Source organism: Miniopterus natalensis, chromosome 5, assembly GCF_054644295.1.
Source record: "Miniopterus natalensis isolate mMinNat1 chromosome 5, mMinNat1.hap1, whole genome shotgun sequence".
In the NCBI taxonomy this organism is placed as follows: domain Eukaryota; kingdom Metazoa; phylum Chordata; class Mammalia; order Chiroptera; family Miniopteridae; genus Miniopterus; species Miniopterus natalensis.
Window position 1 is genome coordinate 10,135,419 of NC_142085.1, and position 23,591 is coordinate 10,159,009.

Genomic DNA, 23,591 nt, shown 5'->3' on the forward strand with positions numbered 1-23,591 from the left:
ATTATTACAAATTGAATGCTTCAATACCTATTCAAAGAATTTTTAAAAAGAAAGAAAAAGTTTAGGGATCTGTTCCCTGCCAGCAAGCCCAAACCTAGGTGATGGCAGGAAAGTCGGCGTTGCGTGAGGCAGAGTAGACAGATGGGGATGTTTCCCTTTGGGGGACAGAGGCTCTGCTACCTATGATTTAAGTCTACGAAATTATGAAGCCATGTGAGCAGGAATAAGTGGAATCCCTCCCTCACAAAACAAACATGCACAGATGTTTCATGCTCAATAAAATAACAATATTTATTCCATTTTTAAATAACACTTTTCCCACAAAGAACTCAAACATAAATAGGTAGAACTTAGAACTTAGAACAACAAACTTTCTTAATACCTGTAGCACTTCTAAAATGGAGGAGAGAGGGAATATGAGATAGACAGAAAGGAAAATGGGGCACTGAGGATCTGGACATGGGCACCCAGAGTGGGGCCAACAGGTGGCTGGGGGTACCCAGGGAGGGGCCCAGGAGAAAGTGTCCATTTCTGTGACCTCTGGTTTGAGGACGAGGTTCGGTTTCACTCGTGGAAGGAAATGCTCAAGGTTTCCTTACGAGGAGCCCTGGGACCATCCACAGCACCTCCTCGGTGCGCCTTGGGCCCTACCATGAGGCCATCGCAGACGTCACCGCCGGTGCTCTGAACAGACAAATGGTCAGTGAGTCCTCAGTTCTCCAACAAACCAGCCATAAACCAGCAGTGACAGGTACAAAGAGAAGGGTCTTCTTCCCACCTGTGCCCATGGGACTCATGTTTCTCAGAGGGTGGAAGGAAACCGAACTTGGCATTTACATTCCTTTTACATCAAATGGTTGTTCCAGAGAAAGCGCAGCAGCAGGTGACCTCCTCCAAAGAAAACTAAGACAAAATGAGCCAGTGCATCTCTGCCTTCCCGGAGAAGATCCTGTTTAAAAAGAGACAGAAGTTTTTTTAAAGGGCGATAGAGTAAATCCAAAGTTGGAAATTCAGTATTAACATTAGTTCAATCAACGCCCGGAACAAGCTTCTTGGGCTGCTTTATGCTGTGCGGGCTGCCAGGGAGTATCTCGTGCGCTTAGTAACGGCCAGGACCTCCGCACAGCCCCAGGGAGTTTTCCTCCAGACGCCGTTTCCCAGCTCAGCCGTCAGCAAACCGGGACCCTCTTTTCAGGGCTGGTAACTGCTTCCTCTGGCTTCCCAGAGCACTTTCTTTGTCCCGTCAAAGAAGCAAGGAAGCTGGCTGTGGGGTCGGGAGAACGGATGGGACTTAGATGGGTGGAGAGGGGAGTGCGTAGGGGCAAAGTTGGAGGCGGCCAGAGCACCGCAGGTTTGTGGGGCCTGTTTCCCTGGGAGCATCGGGAGGGGGCTGAGGGTGGGACACAGCACTCCTCCTGTCCCTGCCCCTGCCCCTCCTCCTGCCGTCTGTTCTCAACTCTGCAGCCTCAGCGGACTTGACCTGTGGCTCCTCTGCTCACCCTCTCCAATGGCTCGGTGTTCCTCAGAAGACAAGTCCCTACGGGGACCTGAAGGCCCTACCTAACCTACCGTATCTTTTACTCCCTTCTCCCAACTCAGCTTCGGCCACACTGGCCTCCTCGCTGTTCTTCAAACCTGCCTGTCTCCACCGCTGTCCCCAGATGTCCCCGACTCCCTCCAACGCTGTGTCAGGGTTTGCTCAGAAGTCACCGTCTCAGCGAGGCCTCCCCTTAGCTCCTCCACTCAAACTGAAAACCCTCAGAATCCTCATCTCCTTCCTTGCCTTGTTTTTCTCTGAAATATTGATCACTGCCTGATAAGCTGTATGCTTTATTTATTTTCCCTTTAATTTTCGCCTTCCTCTTAGAATATGAACTCCCTGAGATCAAGGAGCTTGTTTCTTTTCATCTCAGCTGCATCTCCAGTCCCGAGAAGGAGCCTGGCCCACACCAGGCGCTCAGTCCACATCAGCTGACTAAATGAATGAATCGTTAGCAGCAGGGTAGGGAATTTAGACTGTCCTGTCTGTAACTGGGAATCACTAAGGGATTTTTTCCCCACTTTTATGGTTGATATCAGTTAGGAAAATTGAGTGAATTTCCTTCCAGTAAGACAAACAAGAAAATGAGCACTGAGCCAGGCGCTCATAATATTTAAATTCCTGTTTTGTCACTTAGCTGCTGAGTGACCTGGGGTAGGTGACCGAATCTCTCTGAACCTCGGCGGCTTCTCCTGAAATATCTGTACCACTAATTGATAGGGTTACTGGAAGTAACCCTAAAGTAAAGGAAATGTTTGTTTTCCTTCTGCCCTCTGAGGGTGTCTTCAAAGAGTACCTGGAAGAAAGTGTTTAATAAATGTCAGCTTCCCTCCCCTTTCTAACAAACTAAGAAGTACCCTATGTGTTATTATATCAGTTAGAGAAAACAGAAGACACACTCAAGTTAGGATAATTCAGGGCGGGTTAAATAGGAGACTATCTACAAAGGGGGGGGGGGGGAATGACCGAGGGTGGTGCAGTGCCCATGGCTGGGAACCTCAGAGTTGGTGCCACTCCTAGGCCTATAGGGACAGGGAGGTGGGAAGTTTCTAGAACCCAAAAGGAAAGAGTCCTTCCTGCAGGGAATAATTTCAGAGACACATTTAAGATCCTAAAAGTGATGGGAAGACTATTATAAAACACACTTTACATCTAAGAAAATTACATGCCCTGGATTTTAAAAAAAGACCAGGTCCTTGAACCAAAATCCTATGTAACTAAATAGCAAAACATGTTATTTTGAGAACCAGGCCTACCTGAAAAATACAGAATGCTTGCAAGAAAGCAGATGTGTGGCAGCTCAAGGGCAATTGGCTCAGCAGACAAAGCATGGCCTGCAGGACTCCTTGCTAGGGCTGTATGCGTGAAAGTCTCTTTAAACATATCAAAAGAAGGAAGGGACCCGGAGCATCAATGTGAGCATGTGATTGAACAGGGTACAAAAGGTGAACTGATGATGACTATACATAAAAGAAGTGAACCGGGGGAGGTTTGAGATTCTGTTAAAGTTGCCTGATTTAAGCCTTGAAGCAGCAGACGAAACCCTTCAGCATTTTAAAGCCAAACTTAGGAGAAATTTCTAAAATTATTTTTAAAATATGATGTGGTCTGTTTAAAAGTGTTCTAAAATGAATTTTGTGGCACAGGACAAGAGATCTTTAAAAGTCTAGGTCAAAGCCAGCTTTATAAAATGCCACAAGAAAAGCTGGGCAGGCAGAAGGATAGACATATAGATCAATGGAATCGAACTGGGAGTCCGGAAATAAATCCTCACATTTACAGGCAATTGATTTTCGACATGAGTGCCAGGGAAAGAATAGTCTTTTCAACAAAAGGTGCTGGGACAACTGGATGCCCACATGCAAAAGATTGAAGCTGGACTTTCAACTCACACCCCATAAAAAAATAACTCCAAATAGATCAAAGACCTAAGTTTAAGAGCTAAAACTACAAATCTCTTAGAAGAAAACATGGGTGTAAATCTTCATGACTTTGGATTAGGCAATGATTTCTCAGATATGATGCCAAAAGCACTAGAAACAGAAGAAAGAGTAAACATCAAAGTTAAAAACTTTTTTGTGCTTCCAAGAATGCCATCTAGAAAGTGAAAAGACAGCCTGCAGAATGGGAGAAAATATTTGCAAATAATATTTCCTATAAGGAACTTACATCTAGAATATATAAAGAACTCCTACAACTCAATAATAAAAGACAACCCAATTTTTTAAATGGGCAAAGGATCCGAATAAATATTTCTCCAAAGAGATACACAAATGACCGATAAGCACTTGAAAAGATATACAACATTAGCCTTGGGGTGTGTGGGGGGGCGATGAAAGCCACACCACCTCGAGAAACCTCTTCAAACCCACTAGGCTGATTATAATCAAGAAGACACCTAAAAACAAATGTTGAGGAGCATGTGGAGAAACTGGAGCCTGTGTACGCAGCTGGTGGGAATGTAAAGTAGGCCAGGCACTGTGGAAAACAGTCTGGATAGTCCTCCAAAAGTTAAACACAGAATCCTCGCACAGCACAGCAAATCCGTGCCTGGGAATGCGCCCGAAAGAACTGAAAGCGCGCCCGGCCGGGCGTGGCCCAGCGGTTGAGCATCCACCTAGGATCCAGGCGATCGGGGTTCGATTCCCGGTCAGGGCCCAGGCCCAGGCCCAGGTTGCGGGCTTGATCAGTGACTCTCATCATTGATGTTTCTATCTCTCTCTCCCTCTCCTTTCCTCTCTCTGACATCAATAAAGATATATTTAAAAAAAAAAAAAAAGAAGAACTGAAAGCACATCCTCCACGAAAACGTGTACACAGATGCTCACAGCTCCATTCATCACAATCACCAAAAAGTGAGCACAACCGGAATGTCCATCAACTGGTGAATCAACAAAATGTGATGTGTACACACCACCGAATACTATTCAGCGATACGAAGAAATGAAGCGCTGACATGCGCTACAAATAGCATAAAACATAAAAGAGAAAGAAAAGCTGGGGCTGTCCGGGTTCAATTTATTCAGCTGCAGAGGCAACTTTAAGACTTGCGAGTAAAATACAACTTAAACGGTAAAAGAAGGAAAGAAAAGAAGGCAAAATGGAAAAGGTTACATTTGTCCTACTCTGGTCTCTCCTGTTCAGAGAAAAATATTAGCAGGACCCATGAGTATTCAGAATTAGCTGATCCAGAAGCAGGAAAGTTGGACGAAGGAATTTCCTAGGAAAAAGTGAAATCTTCCCTACAGAAGAAAGTAGCCGAGAAGGGAGATGTTACCATCGTTGAGTACGCTGTAAGAAGAGATAGTAGTAAAGACATACTCAACTCCAAATAGTGAGAGGGCAAAGACAAAACACAAATTAATTTTTTGGTTTAGATAACATTTACTGATCATTTTCTGTGGTCAGGCGCTGTTCTAAGTGATTTTCATGGATTCTCTCATTTAATTTTCACAGCAGCCATGTAAGGCAGGCACTGTTGCTATCTCCATGTTACAGATGAGACCCAGGGAGGTTAAGTAACTTGCCCAATGTCACCCAGTGAATAGTAGTGAGCCAGACTTTGGATCCAGTACTGGCAGGAGCCCTAAAAGCAGCACATTTAACCCCGTAGGCGAGGATTCAGTGAGCAGCGAGTCCATGTGTAAGTATCTTTTCCGTGAATGTTACGCTTCTGGTGTAGTATTGGGATACGGTTGTCCACTGAGGCCAGAGAGTAAGCTGTCAGGTGAGGTCGCCTCTGACAGGGGTCCCATACAGAAAGTTTACAGAGGTAGGAAGGTGCTCCCACCTCTCTCTGCGCCCCAGGCTCTCGGGCCCAGGTGTCAAACAGGCGACTCCTGGGAGAAAAGGGGGTCAAATGGTAGAGACAGTATTGAGGTGGTGCACGTCTTTTAGAGCCAGCGGACGTGGGCTCAGGGCCTAATTCCTCAACTTACCAGCTATGTAACCTAGAAGTCACTGGACTTCTCAAATCATTAATTTCCTTATTTGAAATGTGAGAAGAGTAATAGTCCCAGCTTCATTGGTGGTTGTAAGAATTAAACAGAACAATGCAGCCCTGGCCAGTGTGGCTCAGCTGGTTGAGCACTGTCCCATGCCCTGAAAGGCCGCCGCTTTGATTCCCGGTCAGGGCACACACCCAGGTTGAGGGCATGCGCCCTGCAGGAGGCAGCCAATCAATGTTTCTCTCTCTCTCTCTTCCTCTCTCTCTAAAATCAATAAAAACATTATTATTATTTTTTTTAATAAAACAATGCAAGGAAACCCTTAACATGGCCCCTGGCAAACAGCAAGCCCTCAATAAGCACTAGTGATTATTACACAACTTTAGTTTATATTCCAAATAGAGTTGGGCTGGGAGCAAGGCTTATTGATCCTGTGAGCCCAGGGAGAAAGCAGCACTTTATATAATCCAAATTCTTACCTGGAGCATCAGTGTCTCCTCTAACTGCAGACTGGTTCTTACAACTCCTGAGCAACTTCACAACGTCTCAATCTGTGTCTAGTAGGAACGTCAGACTCGCATGTCCCACAGAACTCGGTATTTCCCCCAAAACCTGTTCTCCGGCTTCCTCCATCTCAGTAAATGGCACTCCCACCCATTCGGAGGCTCAGGCCCAAGCCACTGAAGTATGTGATCATTTCCTCTCCCCCTGCACGTCCAGTTCGTCGGAGGTGGGAGTGCCTTCCTGCCTCTACTTTTAAATTCACCCTGAATCTGATCATTTCTTACCACCTCCATCGCTACACGCTGGCCCAGCCCTTGGGGGTCTCTGCCTCTCGAGCCCCTGCATACAGCGTACTCTCTGCACCTCAGCCAGTCTCCATTCTAAATGTAAGTCAGCTCAGGACACTCTCCTGCTCTTCCTTTCCAGGAGCTTCCCTTATATTTAGCATAAAACCCAAACACCTGCCACCGCCTCCAAGACCAAGGCCAGCTCCTAGCCCTCACTCCATTCCAGCCATTCTGGCCGCCTTGCTGTTCCTTGAGCCTGTTCCTGCAACACGGGTTTTGCCCTCGCTGTTCCCTCTGCCTGGGACACTTTGCCCCCATGTGTTCCCTGACTCACTCCCTCACTTCCAGTCTCTGCTGAAATATCACCTCCCCAGGGACATCGCCTTCCCTGATTGCCCATCCAAAATCAGCCGCCATCACTGTCCTCTAATGCCGCTTCGAGTGGCATCCTGTCTGGCCCGCCCGCCTTGTCTGTCCCCCTCCTAGATGTGAGATCCACGAGAGCAGGCTCACCTTCTGCCCTGCTCTCCGCCCCAGCTGCCGACGCCTGGAACCGAGCCTGGCATATAGTAGGTGTTCAACAAATATTCGTTTGAAGGAAATTGGTCTATCAAATGTTCACCTTTGTTTCCTTCTTGCTTTTTAGCAGCGTTGTTGTTGGAACCCACCGTTCATGTTTTGTCTCGGGGAATGTTTTATTGAGGGAAAGACTGCACACTGCCCACATTTGGACCAGAACATGAAAGAAGACACGGCGCTCCCTGAGGCAGCAGCAGTGATGAACAAGAATCATCACAGGAGGGGGGAATCGAAGGGCAAGAAGTGGGGCCCTGAGGGGCAGCCACCCTCCCACCACCGAGCCCACGTGGTCATTCTCTTTCCGCTGCCAACTACAGGCGGTTCTGAGGAAAACTAAGTTGGCTGTGGATTTCATCACCAAATTTGATTTTAAATAAGATTTAAAATAGCAATCATTATTCTTCCCTATTTTTCCCCTTATTATCTCTTATAATAATCAGGAGAAACTAAGAGATCGGCAGGAGTGAGGCTCAGATCGTACCTCTGGGTTGGTTCAAGGGGATTGCTACAATCTCAGGCAGAGGTTGTCCTCACTTGGGGAGCTTTTAAAATGCCTGATGCCCAGGCCACACCTCAGGCCCATTAAATCAGAATCTCTCAAGGTGGGGCCCAGGCATCTGTAAATTCTTAAAATTCCACAGGAAATTCCAATAGGCATCCTAGTTTAAGGGTGTGGAGCAAAGTCTCACACTTTAACATGCACACAAATCCATGGGGTCTGTGTAAAGAGGTAGATGGTGATTCCAGAGTGCAGGCTGGGATTTTGCACATCTGACCGGCTGCTAAGTGATGCTGAGGCTCCTAGTCCATGGGCCACAGTTTGAGCAGCAAGTGTGAGGTCAAATACTGACCCTGAGTCAAGTCTACAATTTGGAGATCTAATGCCTGGTAATTCAGACATTATTGACCCATGTATTCTGCTAATTCCTGGGCATCCCAGCCACTTAGCAGCCGTTGTTCTGTCTGCTCCTTCTTCTAGCTCACGGGCCCTTGCTGGAGAAACAGAGGTCTCACCTCTTGAACCAGCCTGTGATCAATGCTGTCTCCAATGTTTTTCAGCTGCACGGCCAACTTGCGGATTATTTCCTCCTGGTGATGGTTCTGGCCAATGCTGTTTTCCTTGGGCTGAGAAGGCGAATTGTGATCTGCATTAAGAGAAAAGAGACACTCCATTAACTACCTGTGAAATTACTCACCACTAGTTACTAAAATCCATCTTAGACGACTAGAGGGATGAAAACCCATCATCATATTGATTATCAAAAAACAAAGCCTTGCATTGGAATAGATCAGTTCTGTTCACCAGAAATATAATTCAAGCTATGTATTAATTTTTAATTTTCTAGTAGTAAAATCAGATAAAATTAGTAAGTAATATATTTTACTTAAGCCAATATACCCAAAGTATTATCATTACAACATATAATCAACATAAAATTATAAATATGTTTTGCATTCTTTTTATTATACCTAAGTCTTTGAAATTTAGTGTTAATTTATTCTTACAGTACATCTGAATTCAGAAGCTAACTTTTTTTTTTAATTAATCTTTATTGTTGAAAGATTACAGATGTCCCCTTTCCCCGCTCTTTTATCCCCTCCACCCTGCATCTGCCCCACCCCCAGGCCTTCCCCACACTATTGTCTGAGTCCATATAAACATATAAGTTCTTTGATTAATCTCCCCCCCCATTCCCCCCGCGCCCGCCTTCCCACTGAGATCCCTCAGTCTGTTCCATGCTTCTGTCTCTGGGTCTATTTTGTTCATTGGTTTATTCTGTTCTTCAGATTCCACATATGAGTGAGATCATGTGACACTTGTCTTTCTCTGACTGGCTTATTTCGCTTAGCATAATACTCTCCAGGTCCCACCATGCTGTCCCAAAGGGTAAGGGATCCTTCTTTTTCATAGCTGCATGGTACTTTCATGGTGGGAATGTCCCACGGCTTTTTTACCCACTCATCTCCTGATGGGCACTGGGGCTGCTTCCAGACCTTAGCTATTGTAAACTGCGCTGCTATGAACATAGGGGTGCATAAGTTCTTTGTGATTGGTGTTTCAGGTTTCTTAGGATATATTCCTAGAAGTGGGATCACTGGGTCAAGTGGCAGTTCTATGTTTAATTTTTTGAGGAACCTCCACACTGTTTTCCATAGTGGCTGCCCCAGTCTGCACTCCCACCAGCAGTGTACTAGGGTCCCCTTTCTCCTCAACCTCGCCAGCACTTGCTGTTTGTTGATTTGTTGACGGCAGCCATTCTGATGGGTGTGGGGTGATATCTCAATGTCATTTTATTTTTATTTTTTAAAAATATGTCTTTATTGATTGCAGAGAAAGGAAGAGAGAGAGAGAGAGAGAAACATCAATGATGAGAGTCATCGATCGGCTGCCTCCTGCACGCCCCCGACTGGAGATCGAGCCCACAGCCCCGGCATGTGCTCTGACCAAGAATCGAACCAAGATCTCCTGGATCATAAGCTGCTGAGCCATGCTGGCTGGGCTCAATGTTGTTTTAATTTGCATCTCTGATGACTAGTGACTTTGAGCATTTTTCCATGTCTCTTGGCCATCTGTATGTCTTCTTTGGAGAAGTATCTATTCAGGTCCTTTGCCCATTTTTTAATTGGATTGCTTGTCCCCCTTTTGTTAAGTTGTATGAGTTCCTCATATATTTTAGGTATTAACCCTTTATCAGATGTGTCACTGGTAAATATGTTCTCCCATACAGTGGGCTCCCTTTTCATTTTGTTGATGGTTTCCTTTGCTGTGCAGAAGCTTTTTATTTTGATGCGGTCCCATTTGTTTATTTCCTCCTTTGTTTCTCTTGCCCTAGGAGATGTATCAGCAAACATATTGCTACGAGAGATGTCTGAGATTTTGCTGCCTACATTTTCTTCTAGGATTTTTATGGTTTCATGTCTTACATTTAAGTCTTTTATCCATTTTGAGTTTATTTTTGTGTATGGTGTAAGCTAGTGGTCTAGTTTCATTTTTTCACATGTATCTGTCCAATTTTCCCAACACCATTTTTTGAAGAGACTGTCTTTACTCCATTGGATGCTCTTGCCTCCTTTGTCAAATATTAACTGACCATAATGGCCTGGGTCGATTTCTGGGGTCTCTGTTCTGTTCCACTGATCTATGTGTCTGTTCTTGTGCCAGTACCAGGCTGTTTTGATTCTGTGGCTTTGTAGTATAACTTGATAGCTGGTATTGTGATCCCTGCAACTTTGTTCTTCTTTCTCAAGATTGCCGTGGCTATTCGGGGTCTTTTTTGGTTCCATATAAATTTTTGAAGTATTTGTTCTAGTTCTGTGAAATATGCTGTTGGTATTTTGAGAGGGATTGTGCTAAATCTATAGCTTGCTTTAGGTAGTATGGCAGAAGGTAACTTTTCATTGGAAACCTTAGATCTGTATTTAGGTTACATGAACTTCACATTTTAAAAAGTAGATTCATAAATCCAAGTTGTTCCAAACATACTTGAAAGTTTTCCAACAATTAAGTCAAGTATTAGTTTTTAAAATTAATTAAAATTAAATAAAACTTAAAATTTAGCTCTTTAATTGCACTGGCTACATTTCAAGTGCTCAAATCCCAAATGTGAATAGTAGTCATCATATGGGATCAGTCTGGATCTTCACAATTTTCTAAAGTAGATTTTTCCTTTTTTTTTACCTACGATCCTTGAATGAGTTCTTCCAAACTCTATTTGCTCCCAGCAACCAATGAGTGTTTTTAAACAACACTATGAGTAAACTACTGTGCTGGGTGCTTTGGGGAACTTATAAAAAATGAAATGACAAGGTTTCTGTCCTTAAGTTCTCACAACACACCAGTTAGGGATGAAACAATTCCCAAGTTCTTTAGGACTACAAGGAAGGAAGTAAATTGGGGCTAAAGTAGACACAAGTACGGCTTCTTAAGCACAGCAAGCTTTGCATTGAACTTATTTTGTTCTAATAAAATGTGAGGACTTTGATTTCTCAGGGTTTGTATGGAGAGAATAAGCCCTGTCTTCAAAGAGCCTAGTGGGAGAGAAACACACACTACAATTCAACATGCGATAGCAAGAACAGGGTCTGCACGGCGGGAGGGAGGACACCCCAGTGGGGATGGTATCCAACAGGGAACGGGGTCCCTTCGCTCTGTTCAGTGTCAGCTTCCTCTCGTTCAATGTCGACTCGGGAGAGTAAGAGAAGGGTTGGCAGCGGGACTAGGAACGCCGCAGGGTTGTGTTGGGCCCAGAATAAGTCAGTCGTTTGAAAGTGAAAATTATGAAGGGGAAGGAAACATTTAAAAGAGAGGCAGGGGAAACTGGCCAAAAGAGAAGAACTGAGCAGACACTCAGAAAGAAACCAAGCAAGACTCAAAAACAGAAAAACGACTAACCCCCACGGCTGCCTCTGAACCCAAGCCCTCCAAGTTCAGTTCTTTTTCATAAGAATCCTCACCAGAAACCACAGCTTTCTGGAGATGACTAGAGTAGGTTTCTCTTCCCTGCAACCGGACAAGTAATCATAAATACTATATTAATTATCATTGTCCAGAGCTGTCCAATGTCCATAAAATTGTGTAGGAGATTGTATTGGCTATAAATCGACTTCAGGATAAACTCTGAAAGTGAAATTTAAAAATTAAGTTCCTGATAGTGGTGTCTTGTATTTTTGGTTCTGATCATTAATCCATTTCTAATACAAGCTGAATGCAAAGTGGATTGAGCTCAGTTGTGCTGATCCTATACATGGCAGTGATGGCTGGCTAAAGGGAGTTGGTGTATGTCCTGCAGACATTTATATGATCAAATAGCCATACCACCATTTTATAAGAAATATTATAAGATAATGGAAAGTAAACCATTAAATCAAAGCTCTAAAGTGATCATATATTGAAGTGAGAAGTCTTGTGACAAGATCATTAAAATGAATGAAAAAAGCAAAACTCTGTATTATTTTCCAAGTATTGAATTTTTAATATCCAGAGGGAAAAAGTATCTTGTTTTATGCTAAAAAGTTGTGTGAATATGTATATATCCATACAGAGCTCTGAAAATAAAACCACAGTTCAAATGGCCTACTGGAGAATTTGGAAAAACCTCATGATTAATCTTTTTGTAAGAATAATTCTTTCATAAAGTAAATTAAGCCTCAATGCACTGGAACTTTCAAAAATATTGTTGTACATTGAGAATCCTAACTTTAACTGGCTGTCCCTTCCTCTGCATCTAGAGAAACCTTTCATCAAACATGCTCTTAAGGTGTTTTTTTGTTTGTTTGCTTGTTTGTTTAATCCTCACTGAGGACATTTTTTCCATTGCTTCTCAGAGAGAGTGGAAGGGAGAGAGAAGGCAAGGGAAACATCGATGTGAGAGAGACACATCAATTGGTTGCCCTCCGGGGATTGAGCGTGCTTTGGCTGTAATCGAACCCAGGACCCTTCGGTCTGCGGGCTAACGCTCTAACCGCTGAGCCAAACCAGCCAGGGTGCTCTCAAGGTTTTTTAAGAGCTATAAAGTGAATATTTTATTTCTCATATGATGGGCATCCTTCGATACTCTCGATTGTGCTCACTAAAAAGAGAGGTCCAGGGACTTCTGGTTCAAGTCTGAACACAAGCATTGGCCTCTCCATTTCTCCACACCCCTCCAAAACCGCACCAAAGAGTAAAAAATAATAAAACCACGGCAATGAAGAGGATGGAAGGCAAGGTCAACAGCAGATGAGAGGCCTGTACATGTCTGTGAAAGGCAGAGGGAGATGAGACAAGTGATCCAAGCAGAGGAAGCACCAGGAGGCCCATCTACCCACGAAGACCCCGAGGCTGGGAGAGGGAGACACGCCACTGGCTGGCGGTCTGACGGGGATCAGCTGCACACTTGGTGCCCTTGCCATCCCAGTCCACTACGCCCAGCACAGATATCAGGCAATCAATCAATCAATCGAACCCAGACCACTCTTCCCCAATGGAAGAGAACACATCTTACAGAAGAGGCTAAAGCTCCTTTATGAACGCTGGCACTTCGGGTTGTATGCCTCTGTGTTCTGGTATGTGAGGACCCTGGGGCCAGAAAGCTTGCTCCCTAACTCACCTCCCCAAAGCCTCCCCTCCCCCAACTCAGAGCCCCCCCCCCGGTGCTCCAGTCCCCGCTCCCCTGGGAGCCTGGAGAGGCAGTTAGGCACAGTGGTAAAATTCTGAAGCCAGGTCACTTGGGTTTATAAGTAAAATCCACTACAAACAAAACTAGGTAACCTGGAGCAAGTTATTTAATCTTCCTATGCCTCAATTTCAACTGTAAAATGTAAATAGTAATGTATTACGTCATCAATTCTAAGATTTTTTAATGCCTCACAAATCAAAATGTGATTTATAATCCGTGGTATGTCATATTTCAACAGCATTGTTTAACTTTTTAGTAGTAAACCAAATAATGGCACATCTTATGATTGATGAGATATTAAACTTAATGAAATATCATAGTAACTACCTCATAGAGGGGTTGTTGGGATGATTGAGTTAATATCTTTAGCCTGTACAGGACAGTGCCTGGAACATGGATAAACAGTATATAAATGTTAGCTACTGCCACCCGGGAAACAGTCCTACTCACACAACAGCTACCCAGCCCATATTTCTTTAAAACAACAAAGTATCACCAGGCAATTGTGAAGAACCACAGAATAAGAGATATCAGATAAACAAGCAAAATTCTGGGAAACAGAACATGTGCAAATTCTAATGCATATGTTTAGAGAGATTTAAGAAAACATATCCATGAAACAAAAGAGGATGCTCCGAGAAAAAGAATAATCCTAAAACAGATTCTAAAAATATAATTGCCAAAATTAAAAATACAATTGATGGTCTGAAAAAATGAGGTCAAAGAAATCACTCAGAAGAAGCATCAGAAGTTGAAAAACATGAGAGAAAAGACAAGTGATGTAGAGTGCCAATATGGAAAGACCAGCATCTGATTAATGTGTCCAGAAAGAAAGAAAATTATCAGAACTAACAGTCTAAGACAGCTTCCCAGAGCTGAAGGACACCAAACTTCAAATCAAGAAGTCCCACAAAAAAAAAAAAAAAAAGCCCCACCAAATTCTCAGGACAACAAACAGGGAAATAAAAACAAACGTCATTTCTAGAACATACTGAAATTTCGAAACACCAAGCATAAGAAGATGCTAAAAATCTCCAAAGAGAAATACTGATTACTTGGGCGGCTGACTTCCCATCAACGATGGATACTAGAAGATAGTAAAACAATTAACGTCCTCTAAAAAGGTATTTTCAAACTAGAATTCTATGCCTAGCTAAACTCTCAATAACATGTGAGACGTAACTAAAGGCATTTGCAGATATGCCAGGACTCTGAAAGTTTCTCTCCCACACAGTTTCGTAGGCAGTCTCTTGAGAAAGCCTTCCAGTAAAAGAGAGTAAACAGAGTATGACTAAACCAAGCAAAAAGACAGGAGGTTTAGCAAAAGGTGGATCCAACTCATGGGAAGGGAAGCCCCGGGACGGTACCGGTGCGACAGGCTGCGAGAGTAACTAGCCTGGAACGGGGAACAGCTGCAGATGGGAAGCCCCCAGGGGACCGGGGAATTTGATAGAAGAGACCGTATGGTTGACATTTTGGGGGAACCACAAAGCATGTCGGGGAGGGGAGGAAAGGCGATGAGAAAGTCCAGAAAACAGTAAGAGGCCATACAGGAAGTTTATGGTCCAGAGGTGAAGCAAATCGAATGTGGCCCGCCAGGCTGGCAGGGCTCGGGGGCTGAGCGCCGACCCACGAGCCAGGAGGTCGCGGTTCCATTCCCGGCCAGGGCCCCAGCCTGCGCTGCGGCTCGCTCGCTCTCGCTCTTGGCCCTCTGGTTCCTTGGGCTTTGCTCCTGCCCGCGTTCCCTCCGTAGCCATGTGGCCCTGTGGACCCCACAGGCAATGGGGTGATGGGCTGCGGGGGGGGGGGACACAAACCGAGCCAGCCCGATGCGGGACTGGACTGCGCCCTGGCATGGAGCGGACGCTCTGGGCACTGGCTTTGATCTTAGCCCTGCTCAAGGCAAAATGGGGCTTTTTCCTTGGTGGGACAATGGGAAATGGGACCTTGGAGACTCAGGGTGTAACTCCACAGAAATAAAGCTTTCTACAATACCTCCTCCTCCTGTGGGGACCCCCAGAAATTCTTATTCCAGCTATACTCCAAGAACCCCACTTCCACTGATCACTGATAGCAGTTCGATCCCCAGCAGGGGTGTGTATGGGAGGCAACAGATCAGTGTTTCTCTCCTACATCCATGATTCTATCTACCTATCTATCATCTGTCTGTCTGTCTATCTATCATCCATCTATCTACCTACCTATCTACCTACCTACCTATCTATCATCTATCTATCATCTATCTATCTACCTATCATCTATCTATCTATATCTATATCTATATCTATCTATCTATCTATCATCTATCTATCATCTATCTATCATCTATCTGTCTATCATCTATCTATCTATCTATCTATCTATCATCTATCTATCATCTATCTATCATCTATCTATCATCTATCTATCTATCATCTATCTGTCTATCATCCATCTATCATCTATCTATCTATCTATCTATCTATCTATCTATCTATCTATCTATCTATCATCTATCTATCATCTATATCTATCCTCTATCTACCTATCAAACATCTCTCCCTTCCTCTCTCTCAACAAATCAACATATCCTTGGGTGAGAATTTTTAAAAAGAAAAGAATGAAAACAAGTGGAAGGATGAGCTTGATGGGGGGGGGACACCACCCTCCTTTGAGGTAGGATAGAAGGAGATGAGGTGTGATGCCCACATACGGACGTCTGGAGCAAAGGGGAAGGAGGCTCGGCTGTTCGCCCGTGATGACATCAATTCTGTGCCTGGAGCAGAGGGGGATGCTGGAGTGGCTGAAATTAATCATTAACAGAAATGCAAAAAAGAAATCGAATCGGAGTTGTACACAACAGGAGCTGAAGACAACCATCCACCCCTCAAAACAGAGGGGAGAAAATGGGTTTCACCTTGATGTGCATTGTCTTTCCCTCTGGCAAGGGTCCTAAACTTGTACCTGAAGAAAACAAAACTGTATCCTATCCTCCCACGGGGAAGGGTCGCGTCTTGGCTCAGTTACTTTCTAATTTCCTGTTTTAGGCAAGTTACTTAGCTTCTTTGTGCCTCGGTTTCCCCGTTTGTTAAAAGGGAATTTAATATTATTATGACTCTTAAACAATGGTGTTCATAAAGTGCCTGGTTATACAAAAAGCCCTACATTATACGTCTTAGCTCCTACCACTGGATTTGGCTTTAGACAATACTTACATAGATACAAAAATGTAAACCAGGGTTATTGGTTTTTAGCTTTAGAATCAACTGTTGAACAAAATATGGAAGAGTTGGTTGTGACTGGAGGTCAGAATGTAAATAGTAACAACTCCAGGCACAGAAAATAAAAAGACGTACAGGAGAAATAGCAGGAAAATAAAAAGACGTACAGGAGAAATAGCAGGCCTTGGACGGCTGAGTGAGAAGACAGCAGGGAGGTTAGTATCTTAGTCTTATAAAATGCTGAGTCATGTGATATTGCTGAAAATACATGAAATAAAAAATAGGAGTTTAAATTATTTAAGTTTACAAAGACAAAAAACAGAAGTATTAAAACAATCATTTAACTGTCAAACGTGAAAAAAGAGGGTGTAGTATAAGCTAAACCTCATCTGTCATGTCAGGGAATCAGTGGATGGCACCAATAAACGGAGAGACAGAGGAATTAAACAGTTATTCCCATCTCTGCCTGTACATGGCTATCAGCTTAGAGACCTAAAAAACAAAAACAAAAACAAAGACAATTCTGTTGTGTTTTTTTTTAAAGCTCCCCAGGTGCTTCTAACATACAGCCAGGGTTGAGAACCACTGGCCTAGAAAACTGGAAAACATAGGCAATTAAAGAGTTGCCTCCTCGGAATGGGACAGTGGGAGGGGACAGAGGTGAGAGAGAAGCTGAACACTGACTTCGTATTTATTCAATCGCTCACTCAACAAATATTCATAGAAGGCCTTCTATGTGTCCAGCACTGCTTTAGGCCGTTTTCCCCATAAGCTCTCCAGGACTAGATTTGTTTCTGTGAACATGTCAGTTGCTTTGATTAAAAAATTTTAATGCAACAAAAAAGCATCATCATTACCTGAATCCACACTTTTAAATACATGGGGCAACTAGCAAGAACCACTGCAACCTGAGTGGAAAGGGCAGCCGCTCATGCAGGGCGATACAGTTGGAAAAAAACACCTTTCCCTTGGGAGGTGGGGCGGGACAGGGCAGGTTGCCAGCTGACTGGGAGGAGACAAAGAGAAGGGCAAGTAAGGGCAATCCGCTCCACAGCAGCCCCTCTCCTACCACCAAAGCCACTGAGCCAGGGCTGCCAGCTGAGCTTGAAAGTTGAGAGCTCTGAGGGCAATGGTCGCCAGCGCTCCAGGACCCTACAACAGGGTAAAGAGTAGGAGGGAGAGGGTAGGATGGGGCAGGAAGGGGCAGTCTCAATGCATTAATTCATATCCGCCAAGGGTAAGCCCCTAAATAGGAGGCTTAACTAGCAGGTGAAATATATGGCCCTTTGATCAAAATTGCAACCTCACTTACTGCCTATCATTTTCGTTTCTATTCTTGTTTTCAAGAAAATCTTGAAACAGACACATACTACCTCACCTCAAGCCATTTTGACTGGACATGTTAATGATTAGTTAACACTCCAGCAAGGATTATTTCACAATTATCTGAGAAAAAATGTGGGCAACAGTGAGGGCTGAGAGCTCGCCCAGGAGAGAAGGTGCCAGAGAGAAGAAAAGGGAACCGAGTGTGGAGACCCTCCAAACAAGTGTCACCTCAAAAGAGTTTAGGGCCAGAGCTGCCTGTGCCAATAAACGCATAATGATTGCCAACTATTTAACTGATTAACTGTCGCCTGGGAATTACAAAACCTAGTACATTATCTGCATTAGGGAGATGGATTGCAAGGCCGGCAGGGAGGGAAGTACCTGGAGGTAGGATGCAACAAAGGATTGAGTGTGCAGAAAGCAATTGGTGTGTTTTGCATTCTGGAACTCAACATAATAACTATTTATAGTCTGTGCACGTCTGACAAGCTAAATGATGAAACCCTTGAGGACATGTATCTATTTCAGAACTCTGGGAACTAGCTCAGTGCCCTACACACAGAAGGTGCTCAACAGATATTGTTGATTGTGATTGTAAACATGCAGTTGCATAAGGGGGTGGAGAGACTGAAATAGAAAAGAAAGTAAGAGTTAGATGAAAATGTTGGCTACTCTGTAAATTTACCTAAGGACAGCTCCAGCTTTTAGCTTGTTTTGAAGACAGCTCTGCTTTCATTGAAAGTTGTAAAATGGCAACAGTAATGCGCATTTACATATTCTGCACTCTTGGTATAGAACCTTATCAAAAGCCTGGAGATTCTCTCACAATTGGTGGTGAGTGTAAATTGGTACAACCTTTCTAGAGGGCAATGCATTGATTTACCCATTTTACAAATGCAAATATATTCAAGCTTATTTGTTGTAGCATTGGTTTCAATATTAGTTGACTGGAAACAACCCAAATATACATCAATAGGAAACTATTTAAATAAATGGTGTATCCACACAATGAATTATCATGCCACTGTAAATAAGAATAAACCCTGGCAGAGTGGCTCGATCGGTTGGAGTGTCGTCCCGAACACAAGAAGGTTTAGGGTTCGATTCCTGGTCAGGGCACATACTTAGGTTTTGGGTTTGAGCCTGGGTCTGGGCACATAAGGGAGGCAACCACTGATGTTTCTCTTTCTCTCTCTTTCCCTTTCTCTCTAAAAATCAATAAAAACATTTTTTAAATAAAGAACTCTACAAGAATTAATGCAGAAAGATCTCCAAATCATACTGTTAAGTGAGAAAGCAAGCAAGAATAGTCTACTTAATATGCTACCTTTTGTCTAAAAAGAGGGAGTATAAAAATCTGTATTCACAATTGTTCAAAATTGCATAAAAATCCTCTAGAAGGATACACAAGGATCTAAGAACAATGGTTGCCTATGGTAGGGAGTGATGAGAGTGGGAACTCAGCAGATGGGAGACAAAAACGCAGGAGAGACTTTTCACTATGTGCTTTTTCGCAATCTTTAGTTTTCCAACCATGAAAATGTATTTTTGTTGTTGTTGTTAATCCTTACCTGAGGATATTTTTTCCGTTGATTTTTTTAGAGAGAGTAGAAGGGGGGGGGAGAAAGAGAGAAAAACATGGATATGAAAGAGATACATCGATTGGTTGACTCCTGCATGAGTCCTGACCAGGCCAGATGAAACCTGCAGCCCAGGTCTGTGCCCTTGACCGGAATTGAACCCACGAACCTTCAGTGCGTGGGCAGACACTCTAACGACTGAGCAACACTGGCCAGGGCAGGAACATGTAGTTTTAAGCAAACACTTAGTCAGTACTTACAATGTGTCAGCCACTGTTGCAAGCCATTTAGAATTAGTAACTCCTTTATTATAATTCCTGTCTCTTAGATGCTCATATTTGAGTCTTCCAAAATAATGTGACCTCTCAGCACTTTGAATATCTAGAGTACTTTTACTTCTATTGAGATAAATCGTATTCTACATTTTGCTATAATCGCTGCATGTCTTTATTAGGTAAAACAACCTAAATGATAACGCATATTAGATGTGTATATGAGTATACCACCTATTGGATAAACGTTATCTAGAACGATAATTACAGGTTACAAATTACTTCCTAAGAACTGGGAAAGGAAAGAAGCATGAGTGTCTCCTGAGGCTAAGAGGCAGGATTAACGCATGTACAGCGCGGCCTTTGGAAAAGGAGAGGCTACCAGCACTCCTCCGCACAAGCCCTCCCCTCTGCCTGCAGTCCTGCCCCCTTGGACCCCTGCAGGCCTGGGCCCAGGGTTAGGCCTTGCGGGGAGCCCTCTCTGACCTCCCTGCTGGGGCAAAGCCTCTGGCCCTCTTCCTAGAATTCACAGTATATTCAACTCTGGTGGTGTGGGTAGCGGCGCCCGCCTCCTTTCCAGAGCAGCTCAGGGGGGAGGGACTGTCACCCAGAGCCTGGCACAGTGCCTGGCACAGCGCAGGCTCTAGCACCTTTTTGAACGAATATAAAAAGGAAATGTTTCCTGGAGGAGGGGGAGACAAAGAGGCAAGATGGGCATCCGAGCGCCCTCGAAGGAAGAAAGCTGGACTCTAGTGACTTCTACAATCACGTTTCCCATTTATACTGTATACATACACATACATAAATATGCAAAGGTATATTTTCTGAAATTCTCCCCTTTCCTACCAATAATTATTACATTTTTACCGGTGAGCTAGATCTCTCTTTGCTTTTTTACTCATTTCTGGTTTCCCAGGAGTTTCTAATTTCCCTTAAATGGTTTCTCTGGACTTCCCAAGGTCCTACCCACCCCCTCAACTTTTCTAAGAAAAAGTGACTTTGAGTTCCCCATACGAAAACTGTCTCCTTTCCCCACAAAGAGTCGCGCGTACGTGTGGACTGTCCCACAGTAACAGGCGCGCTCCGGCTTCAGCGAGCCCCCTTCCAGCCGACGCCGGCTTCGTTCCCATTTTCCGTCCGCGCCGCAGCCCGGCGCCAAAGCCGCGGGCGGAGAGGGGGCCTTCCCGACGCTCCGCTTCCTCCCCGAGGGCTTTACTTGGGGCAGTGTCGGGGGCTTTTTAACATAAGGCTGCGGCACGACAGCTGCCCTGGCCCCCGCGGCCCCGCGGCCCCGCAGTGCGGCGGGAGCTGCTCCGGGTGCGGAAAGCGCGCGCTCAGCCCGCGCTCGGGGCGGGGCGGTCACGTGGGCGCGCTGTGGCCAATGGGGAGCGCGCACGGCCGCAGGCGGTCTCCCGCGCGGTGGCGGCTCCAGGGAGCGGGGGGCGGGGAGACCCCCCGGGACGCCGAGGGGAGCGGGGGGCGGGGAGACCCCGCGGGACGCCGAGGGGGGCGGGGGGCGGGGGGCGGGGAGACCGGTGCCCGGAATGCGCCGCGGGGGCCTCGGCTTCCCGCAGCCGTGTGTCCTCTACGCCGAAATGAGCGCTCCTGGTCCCTCTCCCGCCGCCTCTCTCCGTCGGCACAGCCCCCGTTTCCTCAGCGAGCCGCTGCCGCCGGGGCCGGGGCCGGGGCCGGGGCCGGGGCCGGGGCCGGGGCCGGGGCCGGGGCCGGGGCCGGGGCCGGGGCCGGGGCCGGGGCCGGGGCCGGGGCCGGGGCAAGGGGAGGCCGGCGCGGGTCCCACCTCTGACGCGGCGCGCGGGGTACTAGGGTGCGGGTCCCACTAAGGCTGGGCGCACGGGGTCAGAGCGTGGCTGAGGTGCAGGCTGGCGCTGCGCAGCCGAAGGTAGTGGCGTGATTACTTCACCCCGTTCCCTTTCGAGGCGACGCTCATTAGGGGAGTATTTGGGGGAAGCGTGGCAGCCGCCCTCGGGAGGCACCCGTGGGCTCCACGGGGAACCCGCGGGCCGAGCGGCGCAGTGAGCGTGGGAACTCCCTGGAAAAGCTTCACAGTGAAACACAAGGCCTGGCCTCGGAATGACCGCCCCACTTTGAACATCCTGAAAACTACTGAATTCTGCGCTTTAGAAGGCTGGGCTTTACAGTGTACGAATTACAGCTCAGTTGAAAAGACACTTGTCATTCGCAGGCGACAGTGTCAGGCCTTGAGAACTGTTGGCACCCGCGCAGCTGAAAATTCAGTATTTAAGTCAATTGCGTTCTTTCTGGAAAATGGATACGGTACTCGACACGGGCGCCAGGGACCGTCACCATGCTTGAAATGCCCACTTTCTCGGGGCGTGTGATTCTTTCAAAACTGGAGGATAGTTCGAAATTAGTTTTCTTTTTCTTTCTTTTTTTTTTTAATCCTCACCTGAGGATTTTCAGAGAGAGTGGAAGGGGGAGAGAGAGAGAAAAAAAACCCAGAAACATCGATGTAATAAGACCCATCCCATCGACTGGTTGCCTCCAGCAGGCACCCGCACCGGGGCTGGAGATCGAGCCCGCAACCGAGGTGCGTGCCCCGGGCGGGAATCGAACCCGGGACCCTCCGTCCGCCGGCCGCCGCTCTAACCCCTGAGCAAAGCCGGCCCGGGCTGAAATGAGCTCTAATAACATACTTTCATGTGTCTAGCATGTTTTCATCTAAAAGTCTAAAAACCCATAAATTTGACCCCAACACTCTTGAATCCCCTTCAAAACCTGAGACGTTCATTTCCCACCAGCCTGGGACATTTAGGAATCATACACTTTTGCAAAACGCAATTTCGAGTTTATCTTTCCTTCAATTCTTTCCTGTACTGGCAAAATCAAGGAGGGTTCTAAACGGAATCTTTCTTACCGTACGAATGCAGACATTATCGGGTTAAGTTTAAAGACAAGTTTTTCTTAAAAAGATAAATTTAAGTTGTTTTGGGATCCATCATTGTATGCGGGAAACGTATTTATACCTTTTACGTTGACTGGTAGTAGAGCGCGCGATAAAAACTACCCGTAAACAATGTATTAATTGTCACATCAGTGAGTCAGGGCTAATAGAAACGACGACAGTTAATACCATGAAGAAAAAAGCAAAGTAGTTCTAGATTTTTAGCACATAGCACTTGGATTAATAGATTTACCACTGTCTTCTTACAGTTAATGTTCGAGTGATCTATTTAATGCCCAAATTTGTGTCCTTAATACCAAGAAAAATACATGCTAAGTAGAATATTTCTCTTAGTTTAATATAAATATCTTACCTGGGTTCCTTGACATGGCTGAAACTAGCTGGTTGCTGGCAAGTCTGGTCATGTATGCCTTCTGAAAACTGTATTTCACCCACAGTAATTTGCAACAATTTGTTACTTTGGGAGAGGGATTCAGGAGTTCTTTAGATTCACAAACAATGGTATTAATTTTTTTCTTCTTCATGTTTTTTCCCTGTTGAAAAACATATTTTCAGAGGATTCCCCCTATTTCTCAGTATATATTGGATGTGTTAGATGAGTATTGATGTTCTAACAATACAAGCAGCCATTATTCCATATGTAAAAGGGCTATGGATTTGGGTGGAAGATGGAACAGGGTGATCTCTGAGGCCTTTTTCAGCTTAGATAAACATCTCTCTGTGTTACTTGGTCTTTAGATCTGCTACACCACCCCACCCCACATTCTCATCTCCCGGCAGTTTTTCTTCATCTTTTCAATAGCCACATGCCCTTAGCAGAACCGTTTAAATTAATAAACACAGAAAAAGAGAACCCAAAATCTTAGTGTATCCCGACGATGCTCGTTCTAGCTGAGCTACCTGGCCAGGGCCCTTAATTCTCTTGACTTAAAGGTTCCCCACAGAGTTTGACTTTCTATTTTACCTTCTAAATCTAAGCAGTTACTGGAAAGAAAAGGAATGGATAAGAGAGGTCAGACCATAAAGAACAACTAAAGAAGGTAACGGGAGGCCTTCTGGAGCCTTAGATCAGTGCTATCCAATAAAAATATGTGAATCACATGTGTAATTTTAAGTTTTCTAGTAGCTACATTAAAAAAAGTAAAAGAAAGGTAAAGTTCACTTTACTAATATATTTTTTTTTACCCAAAAATATCCCAAAATAAATCCAAAAATTATCATTTCAACAGGTAATCAATATAAATATTAATGAAT

The 23,591-nt window shown here is 44.9% G+C and overlaps 1 protein-coding gene across 1 annotated transcript; it reads right to left on the minus strand.

The window, feature by feature from the left end:
* Positions 1-844: 844 nt before the first annotated feature.
* Positions 845-23,059, minus strand: PXT1 (peroxisomal testis enriched protein 1). Its single transcript, XM_016223696.2, has 3 exons — positions 22,690-23,059; positions 7,872-8,002; positions 845-949 (listed from the first exon to the last, which is right to left on the minus strand). The coding sequence occupies exons 1-3, from the start codon at positions 22,859-22,861 to the stop codon at positions 845-847; spliced, it is 408 nt and encodes a 135-aa protein (XP_016079182.2). The 5' UTR covers positions 22,862-23,059.
* Positions 23,060-23,591: the final 532 nt, after the last annotated feature.